We start from the raw sequence: 14,565 nt of genomic DNA, 5'->3' as shown, positions 1-14,565 counted from the left end.
CTGTATATCACACAATGTCTGGATGCAATATTCTACACAGGAATATTCAACAATGAAATGTGTTACTCTCATTATTCCAAATGCATCTGTGGGTCTTTTCCGCTGACAACAATGAAAATTCCAGTTTGTCATTAAACCAGGGTTTGATATAAACGTCAGAAGCTATCGAGTGGAATGGTTACTTTCTATGTTATACAGTGGAATGGTTTTTCTGCTGGTGTATCCTCAGGCAGCTCCTCTCTGAGAACCTCTTCCTGCAGTGCGTACAGGCAAACGGCCTCTCTCCTGTGTGGACCTTCAGGTGCATCTTCAGCTGGTGCTGGCGTGAGAACCTCTTCTCACATTGGGGGCAGCTATAGGGTTTCTCCCCTGTGTGGACCCTCTGGTGCCTCTTCAGGCTGCCAGCCTGGGCGAAGTGCATGTGACACTGGGTACAGCTAAAGGGTTTCACCCCTGTGTGGACCCTCTGGTGCCTCTTCAGGTTGCCAGCCTCTGCAAAGCACATGTGACACTGGGTACAGCTGAAGGGTTTCTCCCCTGTGTGGACCCTTTGGTGGATCTCCACCTTCTGGGAGCAACTGAAGCCTTTGTTACAGAACATGCAGAGGAACCGTTTCTCTTTATTATTGCCTGATGTGGTTCCCCCTCCCGGAGCCTGCGCTCTAGCCTTGTCGTTTGAGTTCAATACCTGATCGAAAAGGAAGCGGCCGTGTGAATCGGAAGGCCCCATCGACGTGGACACTGGGTCGTGATCCCTGAACGTGGGTAAAGGGGAGTGGGTCGCGACATTTAGATTTGTCTCTAAGCTTTCCCTGTAATCTAAGAAATCTCTGCCCTGTGAGAGTCCATCTCCTAGGTGACTATGTGCATTCCATGTGGGAGGAGCGTCGTCCTCCACTTTCACAGTCACCTCATCTACGATCAGACCCTCCCCTTTCTTATCTAGGCATCCTTCAGAGTATACACTACTACTGTACTGGTTCCAGTCGCCTCTAGATGGACCAGTTTGTGTTTCTAAACCCAAGGGCATGCCAGGGTCCATCTCTGTAGTGTAAGAACAAGACTGATTATTGCCAGTCTCGTCACCTGAGTCCCGATGGGAATAAACCGTCCTCGGGCTCGGGTTATCGTAAAGTAAATATTCTGAGGTGGGAGCAGGAGGACAGCCCAGCCTCCCCAGCCCCAGTTTCTCTGTGTGTAAATGCCTTTGTGTTACTGTTAAAGTCTTGGTGTCCGTCTCTGACTTGAGGACGGCATCTGGCCTTCCACTGACCTCCGTGATGCTGCGTCTGATCCTGGGCTGCGCTGGGGGGGTGGTGGGGTCCTCCGTGGCTACAGGGGGTGGACTAGCCGGTCCAGTCTGGATGTCTCTGCTGTGCCGTGGGTCCTCCTCTCCTTCAGACCTCTCCAGATTGACCAGAGACAATCCTCCAGGACCTGCAGCCTCTGCATCTGCAGACTGACACAAGAAGCGAGGAGGTTATTAACGGTACATGAGTTGAATTGGATAACAATGTCGTAGGGAAGTCTAACAAGCTCCCCTATGGCAGATAAATGAGGATTTACATGTAAGCAAGTGAATACCTAAGGGTAGCCTTTCTGAAATAAATGGCCACATTTGATTAAATATAATAATAATAATAATAATAATAATAATATGCCATTTAGCAGACGCTTTTATCCAAAGCGACTTACAGTCATGCGTGCATACATTTTTATGTATGGGTGGTCCCGGGGATCGAACCCACTACGTGCTCTACCAGCTGAGCTACAGAGGACTGTGGATTGACAAAGTAACTCATTTTTTATGCAGCACTATTACACTAACCTCTATCATGAGAACGTGCTGGGTTGAGGTTCCACTCCCCTCATCAACAGTGATTGGTTGGTCATCTCTCCATGTATTGTGTCCCGCTGGCTTCACAACGCTCCTGTGTCCTCCAGTGAGATGTCCTTCACCTGAGAGTGGTTGGGGGAAAAGAGGTGGTTAGGTTAGCTACTGTCACTATATTGTACATTATGGACACTGTCTAGAAATGGCAAGGATGTAAGGTAACACTTCTCATAACTTCTTGATATACTATGTATTGCATCACATTGTTTTCATTCAGTAAATAATAAGAAATGCAGTAAATCAAGAATCTGATTAGAATATTAGTGTCTTTGCGCAATATAGTAAATCAGTCGAATTATTGCATATTCTCCAAAAACTGAACAACACCCAATTCTGGGTTACACATCTGAACACGTGCAGGGGTGAACGGGGCGACAGGCGCTATACATGAACGGCCACAGGCCGCGCAGGTCTTCTGCAAAATGTACCTCTTGCCATTCCTCTGTATCGGTCGAGGATCTTGACACTGCTGGGACGACTGGCGAGGACGCGCTCTCGCATTGTCCTCTCTGCGCGCTCCCGTGCTACCTTCGGTTCCAGTAGTTTCCTCCGCAATGCCCTGTTTTCTTTCTGGCTTTGAGTTATTTTCAAACGAAACACTGCATAGTCGTCATCTACGAGTTTACATATCTCTGCTACAGCTGCATTTGCTAGCACTTCCATGATGGAGGCTATTTGAGTGTGAAAAACCATACAGTTAGCCATTGTTAGCAGTTAGCTAGCGTTACCGAGATAACATCTATCAACAAAGTACTGTCCTTAACCCGAATTAGACACTACATGGGGTAAGTTAAATTAGTCATTTTAAGTTCCAGGGTTTTAATAAACGTCTAAATAACAATAATAAAAACGCTAACGTGGAAATTGTTCTTGGTCACTATTCACTTCCGTTTACTTATTTTTCTTTTGATATTCCAGCAGACTAGACGCTGTCTTCTTCTTGTTCGTTCCCGGTCGACAAGACCGTGTACTGTGTATTGCTGCCTTTCTCAGGTCGGGGTGGGAATTATACATTTAAAAAATAGCCTCACACCAGTAGGTGCAGGCCGGTGGAATAGAGAAACGATAACAGCTTCCTTGTTTTTTTCGCTTTGCCTATCATTTGAGCTCAAAATTGTTACAAGCGAAAACGGGGTTACCCAACTCAGTCAGCTCACAGAAAAATGTATTCCTATCATCAGCATACCACCAGAAATATAACAGGACATACTTCAGTCTCTACCTCGCCACATTCCTCACACTTCCCATCTGGGTGTTTCCTCACTAACAATAACCCACTTCCCAATCCACAATGACCCAACCTCAGCCTTGTCAACAGCACCCCATCCCTCCTTTCACTCCCCTGATACCTACTGACATTCCTCACAGAATTCAAGATGGAGAAAAACTGCCTTCCCCTCTCTCCCACTCACGTTACCACTCCTGGGTCAACCCCTCGGCTATGATGCTCCTACATTCCATCCCCCCTAATGGGACCAACACATCTACCTCCTCCCTCTTCAGAGCTGCCTGCGCTACCTTATCTGCCTCATTTCCCCCTACCCCAACACTGTTCCCTTCATTTTTTGGCGGCACTGAGCAAATTTCAGGTCGTGTGAGCTTAAACTTGAATGTTGTGAGAATTCTGTGCAACTTCCTGTGCGCATTTACAGTGAAAATCGATGCTGTACCCGCTTTAAGTTACAGTTTTAAACTATCCAATAGGCTATTGTGGCTATTTGCGCATAACAAAACCAATGAAGCAATAACATTTTCACATGGAAATAGCTTTTGATTTCTATGATATAGCCTACATTAGCCTACGTGGTGTTCAATGCAGGAGGCCTACATTCCATCATGAGACTTTTAAACTTTTAAAAATTATGCAGGGTGTATAAAAGCCCGTTGAAATGCAGTAAGTTAGCTGCAGTAAGTTAGCTGATTCTCCCCAATCCCCCCGGAGGCTGGTGCCCCTGGGCCCCAAATGCAAAGTCCATACCTGTGCTTGTGGGCTACCAGTCAATATAATTCTACTCCTATGTGCTCCGACTCTGCCTGCAATAAAATCAGACTCAATCTTGCAAAGTTAGATTTGTTTTGTTGCATTGAAAAGGGGCTGATATTATGTTGATATACAGTGCAAACTAATGGGGCACTGAAGTTCAATTTCGGTGCGTCTCTGTGCGCGGGCTGGCATTTCTTCTGTGTAGCAGTCCTGAAGGAGGTGCACGGCTGCGCATGCACGCAGCTTAGAGGGAACGTTGGCTGGGACCAACAGAAAACCTACTTTACACCCTTTCTGCCCCACCCTATAAAGTGCCAGCAACAGCTCTTATCAGGTCTGGGCGTACCTTTGACTTCCCTTCTCTCAGCACAACCAGGCTAGTAGCAGTCTGGACACACAATTATCCTTTTAGGCCCTACTTCTTCCACCCATCCCAATCCCCACACTGGTGCTAGAATTTCAGCAGAGAAGATTGAAGCTCCATCAGACAGTCGCCTACCCTGGTGTATTTGAAACCGGGGAACATGTATCCCAAACCCTGTTCTCCCACTGCCTGGGTCTCTTGAAGATCCGCAAGTATGGACCCCATACCCACTGCATATGCGCCTCAACCACCACAGAAGGCTTTCCGCAGTCCTCAGCCCTTATTTCACCAAGAATGGTCATGTCAACACCAGGCTCTGGCAACAGCCACCGAGGAACACATGGCCAGCAGACAGGGGCCCCTACTTCCAGACCTCCCATTCCTAATTCCTCCTCCCATTCCTAATTCCTCCCCCCATTCCTGCACTTGGGTCACATAGCTTGGCCTACCTCTTCTCACTCCAGTTCCCTCACCTCCCCATGCCCATGCCTCTCCCAACAGACACCTTGTGGGGTGACTTGAGTCATGCAGTAGCACATGGCCCGGTTAGCTCCTCCCAGCCTCAATGGAACCTCCCCCATTTCAACCAACAACACAGGTATAGGGGGATTAGACACTTGTGTATTGCTGCCTCTTATAGGCCAGAGTGTGAATTGCACATTGTAACACAAAAAAAGGAGAAAGGGGAAAAAATGAATCGCACCAGCATCAAACCCTACAGATATACACCACTATACCCCCACAAAAACACCGGCCCTATCCCAATACTTTAGCCCTACCAGATCCTACTCCAGGCCAAGAGCCTTGGAGGACGGAACCCCTTCTCTTAAAACCCCCTGTAGCTCCTCTGGACTCAAATCTCTTACACACAAAAATGTCTCTGCTGCTGTCACTCCCACATCTATTTTCTGGGATCTACGCTCCATCAGTGCAGTACAATTAATAAGCATAGAAATAAACACAAGAAATCCTACCTTATGCATTCTCTCTGGATCTCTCTCTTCAGGCCTACTCACTGGGGGGATCCCAGTCGACTAACTCACCCTTGGGCTTAACTATCTTTAGCGCTTATTGGCGATAGTTTATTCTGGGAAGGGGAGTTTTGTTAAGCGCCCCCAATGCTCATTCATTCTGAATGTAAAAATTCATCGCTTGCGGATACGGATTTGGAAACATAAGGAACGTATCTTTAATGTCAGCGAGTAATAATAATACACATTTTAAATTACTACACCTTTATAGGGTTAGGGTTCCCACACCTCCATGTTTCCATATTACAGCGCCTGGAAGATGGAGTGGAAGACAGAGGCGTACCTGTGCTAATTAGCTACAGTGGGGAGAACAAGTATTTGATAACCTACAAAATCGGCAGTGTTTCCTACTTACAAAGCATCCAGATGGTCATTGGCAAACTTCAGACGGGCCTGGACATGCGCTGGCTTGAGCAGGGGGACCTTGCGTGCGCTGCAGGATTTTAATCCATGACGGCGTAGTGCAGGGTTCTTCAATTCCGGTCCTGGAGGGCCGAAACACCTCTGTTTTTCATCCTCTCCTTCTAATCAGGGGCTAATTCAGACCTGGGACACCAAGTGAGTGCAATTAACTACCAGGTAGAAATAAAAAACAGAAGTGATTCGGCCCTCCAGGACCGGAATTGAAGAACCCTGGCGTAGTGTGTTACTAATGGTTTTCTTTGAGACTGTGGTCCCAGCTCTCTTCAGGTCATTGACCAGGTCCTGCCGTGTAGTTCTGGGCTGATCCCTCACCTTCCTCATGATCATTGATGCCCCACGAGGTGAGATCTTGCATGGAGCCTCAGACTGAGGGTGATTGACCGTCATCTTGAACTTCTTCCATTTTCTAATAATTGCGCCAAACAGTTGTTGCCTTCTCACCAAGCTGCTTGCCTATTGTCCTGTAGCCCATCCCAGCCTTGTGCAGGTCTACAATTGTATCCCTGATGTCCTTACACAGCTCTCTGGTCTTGGCCATTGTGGAGAGGTTGGAGTCTGTTTGATTGAGTGTGTGGACAGGTGTCTTTTATACAGGTAACGAGTTCAAACAGGTGCAGTTAATACAGGTAATGAGTGGAGAACTGGAGGGCTATCTTAAAGAAAAACTAACAGGTCTGTGAGAACCGGAATTCTTACTGGTTGGTAGGTGATCAAATACTTATGTCATGCAATAAAATGCAAATTAATTACTTAAAAATCATACAATGTGATTTTCTGGATTTTTGTTTTAGATTCCGTCTCTCACAGTTGAAGTGTACCTATGATAAAAATTACAGACCTCTACATGCTTTGTAAGTAGGAAAACCTGCAAAATCGGCAGTGTATCAAATACTTGTTCTCCTCACTGTATATGCCTCTCCGAACACCTGTGTGTAAAATTAAGACGGACGCCACAAACGTGTTGTCACTGCAGCTGTGTTAAAACCGGTTAAAACAGTATACAGTAAGTGTATATTTAGCATTTGTGCAATTATTTTGATGTGATATACAGTGTTGGGGAGTAGTGAACTACATGTAGTTCAACTAGTAATTTAATTACATTTTGCAGTAGCTTGGTGGTAGTTGAACTAAATTAAAATCTTGGTAGTGTTTTCAGTAGTTAATAAATTTTTTTTGCAAAAATAAAATATGGGTTAAGTAGGCAAGCATTTCCTTTTGTTTTTCGCCATCAGGCCTGCCTAATTCTCACTTAAAACATATTTTGAGTGTTTCATAGGCTAAACTACACATTCTGTTAACGTCTGACTCCAGAATGATCTGTTCTTGCAATTTGTAGTCTGACATTTCCGATTTAGATCTGATAATTTATCACAAAGTAGTTTGGATGTAGTGAACTACTTTTTCAAAGTAACTTTAGGGAGTGAACGTTATTCATAATAAGGGTTACATGGAGAAAATCGGACTACTCTGAAATGAAAATGTATAGCCCTCCCTTCAGCAAAATATATTTGACCTAAACCCTACCTGAATGCTTGGAGAGGAAAACAACGTTGACCCTCCCCTATATCCAAAATAATAAGTGGATAGCACATACCATGACTACCGTTTACCCTCACTTCTTGGACAGACCAGAGCCTTAGATATGCAGTTTTAGAAACTGTTTTTCGTCCTGTAAGCATTACACGGCAACGCAGGAATTGTGATGGCGCAAAGGGCTGCGGGCCAGAAGGTTGTGGGCTCACAGACCACCGTGGACAAGAGTAGGGGTTGCAAAGATCTCCTTTATAGTAAAAGCATTGCATGAATCTATCATCATATTTGCAGTTCAAAGAATTGTTTTAAATGTCATGCAATTCTATGTCCTTTTACATATTAGCAGAATATTTTTTAATACCAAACAAATTACCGAAATTACAGGCTAAGAATGGACAGAGAGATAGACCTATGTGTTTATCTTATCATATTTTTCCAATGCCAAATCAGTGTGTCTTGTTTGCAACAAAACTGTCCCTGTTTGCAAATAATTTAATCTGGGACGTCATTAGGAATCTGAGCATGGTACTTTCAAAAGTTAGGCCTATACCTTTCCACCCCAAACAGAGTAGGCCTACCAACACAGAAAATGTTCTGTTCTAATCTTCTGTTGTACAGAAAGTTAATATTAACAAATAGATAGTGACAGAATTAGATTACTTCCCAAGCAAAGTACATTTTTGTCTCCTCGGCTACATTTTGTTGTTACAGCCTGAATTTAAAATGTAGTAAATTGAGATTTGTGTCACTGATCTACACATAATACCCCATAATGTCATTTGTTAGAACATTCTTTAAATTAATAGCTGAAATGTCTTGAGTCAATATGTATTCAACCCCTTTGTTATGGCAAGTCTAAATAAGTTCAGGAGTGAAAATGTGCTTAACAAATCGCATAATAACTTGCATGGACTCATTCTGTGTTCATTAAGTGGTTAACATGATTTTTGAATGACTACCCCACACAGAATTATCTGTAAGGTCCCTCAATCGAGTAGTGAATTTCAAGCACAGATTCAACCACAAAGACCAGGGAGGGTTTTTCAATGCCTTGCAAAGAAGGACACCGATTGGTAGAATAAAATAAAAAATAAAAAGCAGATGCTGAATATCCTTTTGAGCACGGTGAAGTTATTAATTATAATTTGGATGGTGCATCAATACACCCAGTCACTACAAAGATACAGGCGTCCTTCCTAACTCAGTTGCCGGAGAGGAAAGAAACTGCTCTGGGATTTAATGGTTGTGATATGAGAAAACTGAGGATGGATCAACAACATTGTATTTCAAGCCTCAAGGCAATTGAGACCGGGATTGTGTATGTGTGCCATACAGAGGGTGAAGGGGCAAGGCAAAAGATGCAAGTGCCTTTAAACGGGGTATGGTAGTAGGTGCCAGGCGCACCGGTTTGTGTCAAGAACTGCAATGCTGATGGGTATCAAGAATGGTCCACCACAAAGGACATCCAGCGAACTTGACACAACTGTGGGAAGCATTGGAGTCAACATAGGCCAGCATCACTGTGGAATGCTATCGATATCTTGTAGAGTCTATGTCCCGACAAATTGAGTCTGTGCTGAGGGCAAAAGGGGGGGGGGGGGGGTACAACTCAATATTAAGGTGTTCTTAATGTTTCATACAAATCAAATCAAATTTTATTTGCCACATGCACTGAATGCAACAAGTGTAGACCTTACAGTGAAATGCTTACTTACAAGCCCTTAACCAACAATGCAGTTTTAAGAAAGACAGTGTTAAGTAAAAAATAGATAATAAAAAAATAAAAAATAAGAATAATTAAAGAGCAGCAGTAAAATAAAATAATAGTAGGCAGGCTACATATGGGGGTACCGGTACAGAGTCAATGTGCGGGGCACTGGTTAGTCGAGGTAATTGAGGTAATATGTACATGTGGGTAGAGTTAAAGTGATTATGCATAGATAATAAACAGAGTAGCAGCAGCGTAAAAGAGGGGGTGGGGTGGACAATGCAAATAGTCTGGGTAGCCATTTGATTAGCTGTTCAGGAGTCTTATGGCTTGGGGGTAGAAGCTGTTAAGAAGCCTTTTGGATCTAGACTATGGCGCTCCGGTACCGCTTGCCATGTGGCAGCAGAGAGAACAGTCTATGACTAGGGTGGCTGGAGTCTTTGACAATTTATAGGGTCTTCCTCTGACACCGCCTGGTATAGAGGTCCTGGATGGCAGGAAGCTTGGCCCCAGTGATGTACTGGGCCGTACGCACTACCCTCTGTAGTGCCTTGCGGTCGGAGGCCGAGCAGTTGCCATACCAGGCAGTAATGCAACCAGTCAGGATGCTCTCGATGGTGCAGCTGTATAACTTTTTGAGGATCTGAGGACCCATGCCAAATACTTTCAGTCTCCTGAGGTGGAATAGGCTTTGTCGTGCCCTCTTCACGACTGTCTTGGTGTGTTTGGACCATGATAGTTTGTTGGTGATGTAGACACCAAGGAACTTCAAGCTTTCAACCTGTTCCACTACAGCCTCATCGATGAGAATGGGGGTGTGCTCAGTCCACTTTTTTTTCCTGCAGTCCACAATCATCTCCTTTGTCTTGATCACGTTGAGGAAGAGGTTGTTATCCTGGCACCACATGGCCAGGTCTCTGACCTCCTCCCTATAGGCTGTCTCATCGTTGTCGGTGATCAGGCCTACCACTGTTGCGTTGTCGGAAAACTTAATGATGGTGTTGGAGTCATGCCTGGCCATGCAGTCAAGGGTGAACAGGGAGTACAGGAGGGGGCTGAGCACGCACCCGTGTTGAGCATCAGCATGGCAGATGTGTTGTTACCTACCCTTACCACCTGGGGGTGGCCCGTCAGGAAGTCCAGGATCCAGTTGCAGAGGGAGGTGTTTAGTCCCAGGGTCCTTAGCTTAGTGATAGAGAGCACTATGGTATTGAACGCTGAGCTGTAGTCAATGAATAGCATTCTCACGTAGTGTATATCACACAATGCCTGGATGCAATATTCAACACTGAAATCTGTTACAGTCGTTATTCCAAATGAAACTGTGGATCTTTTCCGCTGACAACAATATTAGTTTATCTTTGTCTTTAATGCAGGGTTTGATCTAAACATCAGAAGCTATCGAGTGGAATGGTTCCTTTCTATGTTATAGAGTGGAATGGTTTTTCTGCAGGTGTATACTGAGGTAGCTCCTCTCTGAGAAACTCTTTCCGCAGTGTGTACAGGCAAACGGCTTTTCTCCCGTGTGGACCTTCAGGTGCATTTTCAGGTTGCCAGCCAGGGCGAAGCGCATGTGACACTGGGTACAGCTGAAGGGTTTCTCCCCTGTGTGGACCCTCTGGTGCCTCTTCAGGTCACCAGCCTGGGAGAACCTCTTCTCACACTGGGGGCAGCTGAAGGGTTTCTCCCCTGTGTGGACCCTCTGGTGTCTCTTCAGGTTGCCAGCCAGGGCGAAGCGCATGTGACACTGGGGGCAGCTGAAGGGTTTCACCCCTGTGTGGACCCTCTGGTGGAGCTCCACCTTCTGGGGGCAGCTGAAGCCTTTGTTGCAGAACATGCAGAGGAACCGTTTCTCTTTACAATTGCCTGATGTTGCTCCTCCTCCTCCTCGAGCCTGGGCTCTAGCCCTGTCGTTTGAGTTCAATACCTGATCGAAAAAGACACTGCCATGTGAATCGGAAGGTGCCATCGACGTGGACACTGAGTCGCGATCCCTGAACGCGTGTAAAGGGGAATGGGTGGCGACATTTAGATTTGTCTTTAAGTTTCCCCTGTAATCTAAGAAATCTCTGCCTTGTGAGTGTCCTTCTCCTAAGTGAGTCTCGTCTACATTCCATGTCAGAGGAGTGTCGTCCTCCACTTTCACAGTCAACTCATCTACCACTATAACCTCCCCTTTCTTATCTAGGCACCCTTCAGAGTATACACTACTACTGTACTGGTTCCAATCCGCTCTAGACAGATCAGTCTGTGTCTCTAAACCTAAGGGCATGTTGTCAGGGTCAATCTCTGTTGTGTAAGAACAAGACGGATCATTGCCAGTCTCTATAGTGTCACCTGAGTCCCGATGGGAATGAACCGTCCTCGGTCTCGGGTTACCGTGAAGTAAATACTCTGAGCCGGAAGCAAGTGGACAGCCCAATCTCTCTGGGTCTGACCTGTGGTCAGATCCTGTGTGTAAAATCCTTTGTTTTAATACTAAAGTCTCTGTGTCCATCTCTGACTTGAGGGCGGCGTTCGGCGTTCCACTGACCTCCGTGATGCTGCATCGCGTCCTGGGCTGGGGCACGGCGGTGGATAGGTGATCCGTAGCTGCAGGGGTCACCAGTACAGCCGCTGCTCCAGTCTGGATGTCTCTGCTGTGTCGTGGGTGCTCTCCTTCAGTCCTCTCCTGCTTGACCAGAGACGATCTTCCAGGACCTGCAGCCTCTACATCTGCAGACTGACACAAGAAGAGAGAGGGTTATTACCGGTACATTAGTTGAATTGGATAACTATGTCGTAGAGAAGTCTCACAAGCTCCCCTATGGCAGATAAATGAGGATTTACATGCAAGCAAGTGAATACCTAAGGGTAGCCTTTCTGAAATAAACGGCCACATTTGATATACAAAGTACCTAATTATTTTTAATGCAACACTATTCCACTAACCTCTATCATGATAACGTGCTGGGTTGAGGTTCCACTCCCCTCATCAACAGTGATTGGTTGGTCTTCTCTCCATGTATTGTGTGCCGCTGGCTTCACAAAGCTCCTGTGGCCTCCAGTGAGATGTCCTTCACCTGAGAGAGTGATTGGGGGAAAAGAGGTGGTTAGGTTAAGCACTGTGAATGCTCAACGGTATATTGTACCCTAGAATTGGCAAGGATGTAAGGTAACACTTCTCATAACTTCATGATATACTAATTATTAATTGATGTATTATTATCCATGCATCACATTGTTTTCATTGAGTAAATAATAGGAAATGCAGTAAATGAAGAATGTTGTTAGAATATGATATTGTGTCTTTGCACATGATAGTATGCAATAATTCCCCTGATTAGCTATCTAAACTGACCAAGAACCAATTCTGTGTAACACATCTGAACACGTGCAGAGGTGAACGGGGCGACAGGCACTGCACTGTACATGAACGGCGACAGGCCGCGCAGCCTCGGCCTTCTGCAAAATGTACCTCTTGCTATTCCTCTGTATCGGTCGAGGATCTTGATACTACTGGGACGACTGGCGAGGACGCGCTCTCGCAATGTCCTCTCTGCGCGCTCCCGTGCCACCTTAACTTCCAGTAGTTTCCTCCGCAATGTCCTGTTTTCTTTCTGGCTTTGAGTTATTTCCAAACGAAACAATGCATAGTCGTCGTCTACGAGTTTACAGATCTCTGTCACGGCTGCATTCGCTAGCACCTCCATGATGGAGGCTATTTGAGTGTGAAAAACCATACAGTTAGAGTTAGCCATTGTTAGCAGCTAGACAACCAGCGTTTCCTAGATAACATCTATCAACCAAGTCCTGTCTCCAACGCGAATGAAACACTACATGCGGTAAGTATGTGATGCTTTGCAGTTCAATTAGTCATATTTTGAGTTCCAAGGTGTTAATATACGTTTAAATAATAACAATAAAAAGGCTAACGTGTTAATTATTCTTGGTCACTGTTCAAGTCCGTTAACTTCTTCGTGTGCGTTTCCCGCAGACTAGACACTGTGTTGCGGTATTGCTGCCTTCCACAGGTTGGAGTGTGAATTGCATATTTTGTCACAAAAAAAAATGGGAAAAGGTAAGGGGGGGGGAAATAATCACCACCATCTAACCCTACAGATTTGAGGTCTTCTCGTATCCCAAAATTGAGATCTGAACCGAATTGAATCTGTGAAATTCCCATCCGACACCTACAGGACCCAGTCATTTAAAAAAATATCAATACCGATCCGAGGTGGATCGACCCAAAATATGTCAGAGATGAGGGTGAACCGGATCCAAATTGGGTCTGGTCTGTATCGGATCCAAAATAATATTTTTTTGGTGACTTTTCTGGCAGGGAATTTTGCCATCGATCATGACTCTCAGTTCCATTACATTACACATAGACTAAGTCATTGGACTAAGGCTTCTTCTGTATGGGGAAGTTTTTTAAGATCCCTGACACCCAATCTGAACATAAACACGGTACGGTTTTGGAAGCATCTTTCATATCAGTGAGAATGAAAAACTAAAGGTTAAATTGATACACACCTTTTTTGATAGGGTTAGTGTTCCCACATGGCCATATCTCCATGTTACAGCGCTTGTTTACGGAAGACAAGAGGCGGCCATCTGTGCTTATTAGCGATCTAGCGTGCTCCCAAGACCTGTGTGTAAACGTAATTCAGGAAGTGTAGTTTCCTCAGATGGAGGCGCCCATAGCTGTATGGATCTGTAACTGCTACAGTAAGTGTATCTTTTTTATTTGAAGGATTCTTTCTTGCTGGTGAAAGATAAGGGCCATATTTTTCGAAAGCCATATCACAAGCGATGATTATTGAGGTTTCTAAACGTTAAAACACAGCGTCAGGATGTTCACATGAGGTATTCCATGGCTGAAAACTGTAGAGAGAAGACAGAATGCGATAATTGAGTTGTGGTCTACACTACAGCTTAGTATTTTCATAAATGACATCCCTAATTTAAAATGTCAACACAAGAAGGGAAGGGGTTTGTGGCGAAGACGCAATAGGCATGTCTCTCTCCAGAACGCCTCTCCGTCTCCCACTAATTTGTGCGCATTCATTGTTTCATTGTGTGAATTGTTTGCCCTTTGTTTGTTAATGTTAAATTTTGTTGTGTATTTTGCTTGAGTACCTGGCCTATAAAACACCAGTATCAACCTAAAGGCACAAAGTTTGTCACTCTTCATCAGTTTAGTATTTTTACAGACACCATCACCATATCATCTACTCTGCCTCATAATAATAATACATTATATTTGGCGGACGCCTTTCAGGGTACTCAAGGACATCTTACACTAAAAGTAGGCCTACATAAAATCAAGTGCATCAATCAAAGTACAATTTAAATCAAAGGACCAGACGAAACAGGTCAGATAAAAAGAGGAGGGAGGGGTTGGGTAGAGGATACAGACCCAGTTTAGGGTAAGGGTGGGGGTTGGGGGGAGACACATAGGGATACACAGTGTGGCGTACCACGGACAAGCCACCAGGGGGAGACTCGTCGAGGCCTGGTGACAGACGGAGTCTACATCACACGGCGGTGGGTCCCTCTGCTGGACGTGCCATGTCTTGACGGGTCCTCCGGCCAGGACTAATTGGGGCTGGTGCGTAATCAAGGGGCTGATTGCTCACTAGCCGT

At 45.2% G+C, this 14,565-nt stretch overlaps 2 protein-coding genes across 2 annotated transcripts in view; both read right to left on the bottom strand.

The window, feature by feature from the left end:
* Window positions 1-175: 175 nt before the first annotated feature.
* LOC311110389 (uncharacterized protein) overlaps window positions 176-14,565 on the bottom strand; it is a 50,295-nt gene continuing 35,905 nt past the window's right edge. Inside the window, exon 6 of the mRNA XM_084188936.1 lies at window positions 176-382. Within this exon, the coding sequence (XP_084045062.1) occupies window positions 191-382 (192 nt within the window). The 3' untranslated portion in view covers window positions 176-190. The remainder of the gene's footprint in view (window positions 383-14,565) is intronic.
* LOC311110371 (uncharacterized protein) lies at window positions 663-2,703 on the bottom strand (the record flags this gene model as incomplete). The annotated part of the gene is made up of 4 exons (XM_084188917.1): window positions 2,323-2,703; window positions 1,829-1,959; window positions 1,217-1,459; window positions 663-755 (listed from the first exon to the last, which is right to left on the bottom strand). Exons 1-4 carry the CDS (start codon window positions 2,597-2,599, stop codon window positions 663-665), a joined length of 744 nt encoding a protein of 247 aa, XP_084045043.1. The 5' UTR covers window positions 2,600-2,703.

Source organism: Coregonus lavaretus, assembly GCF_964263955.1.
Source record: "Coregonus lavaretus genome assembly, contig: SUPER_35_unloc_5, whole genome shotgun sequence".
Classification (NCBI taxonomy): domain Eukaryota; kingdom Metazoa; phylum Chordata; class Actinopteri; order Salmoniformes; family Salmonidae; genus Coregonus; species Coregonus lavaretus.
This window is presented reverse-complemented; position numbering and strand designations above follow the sequence as displayed.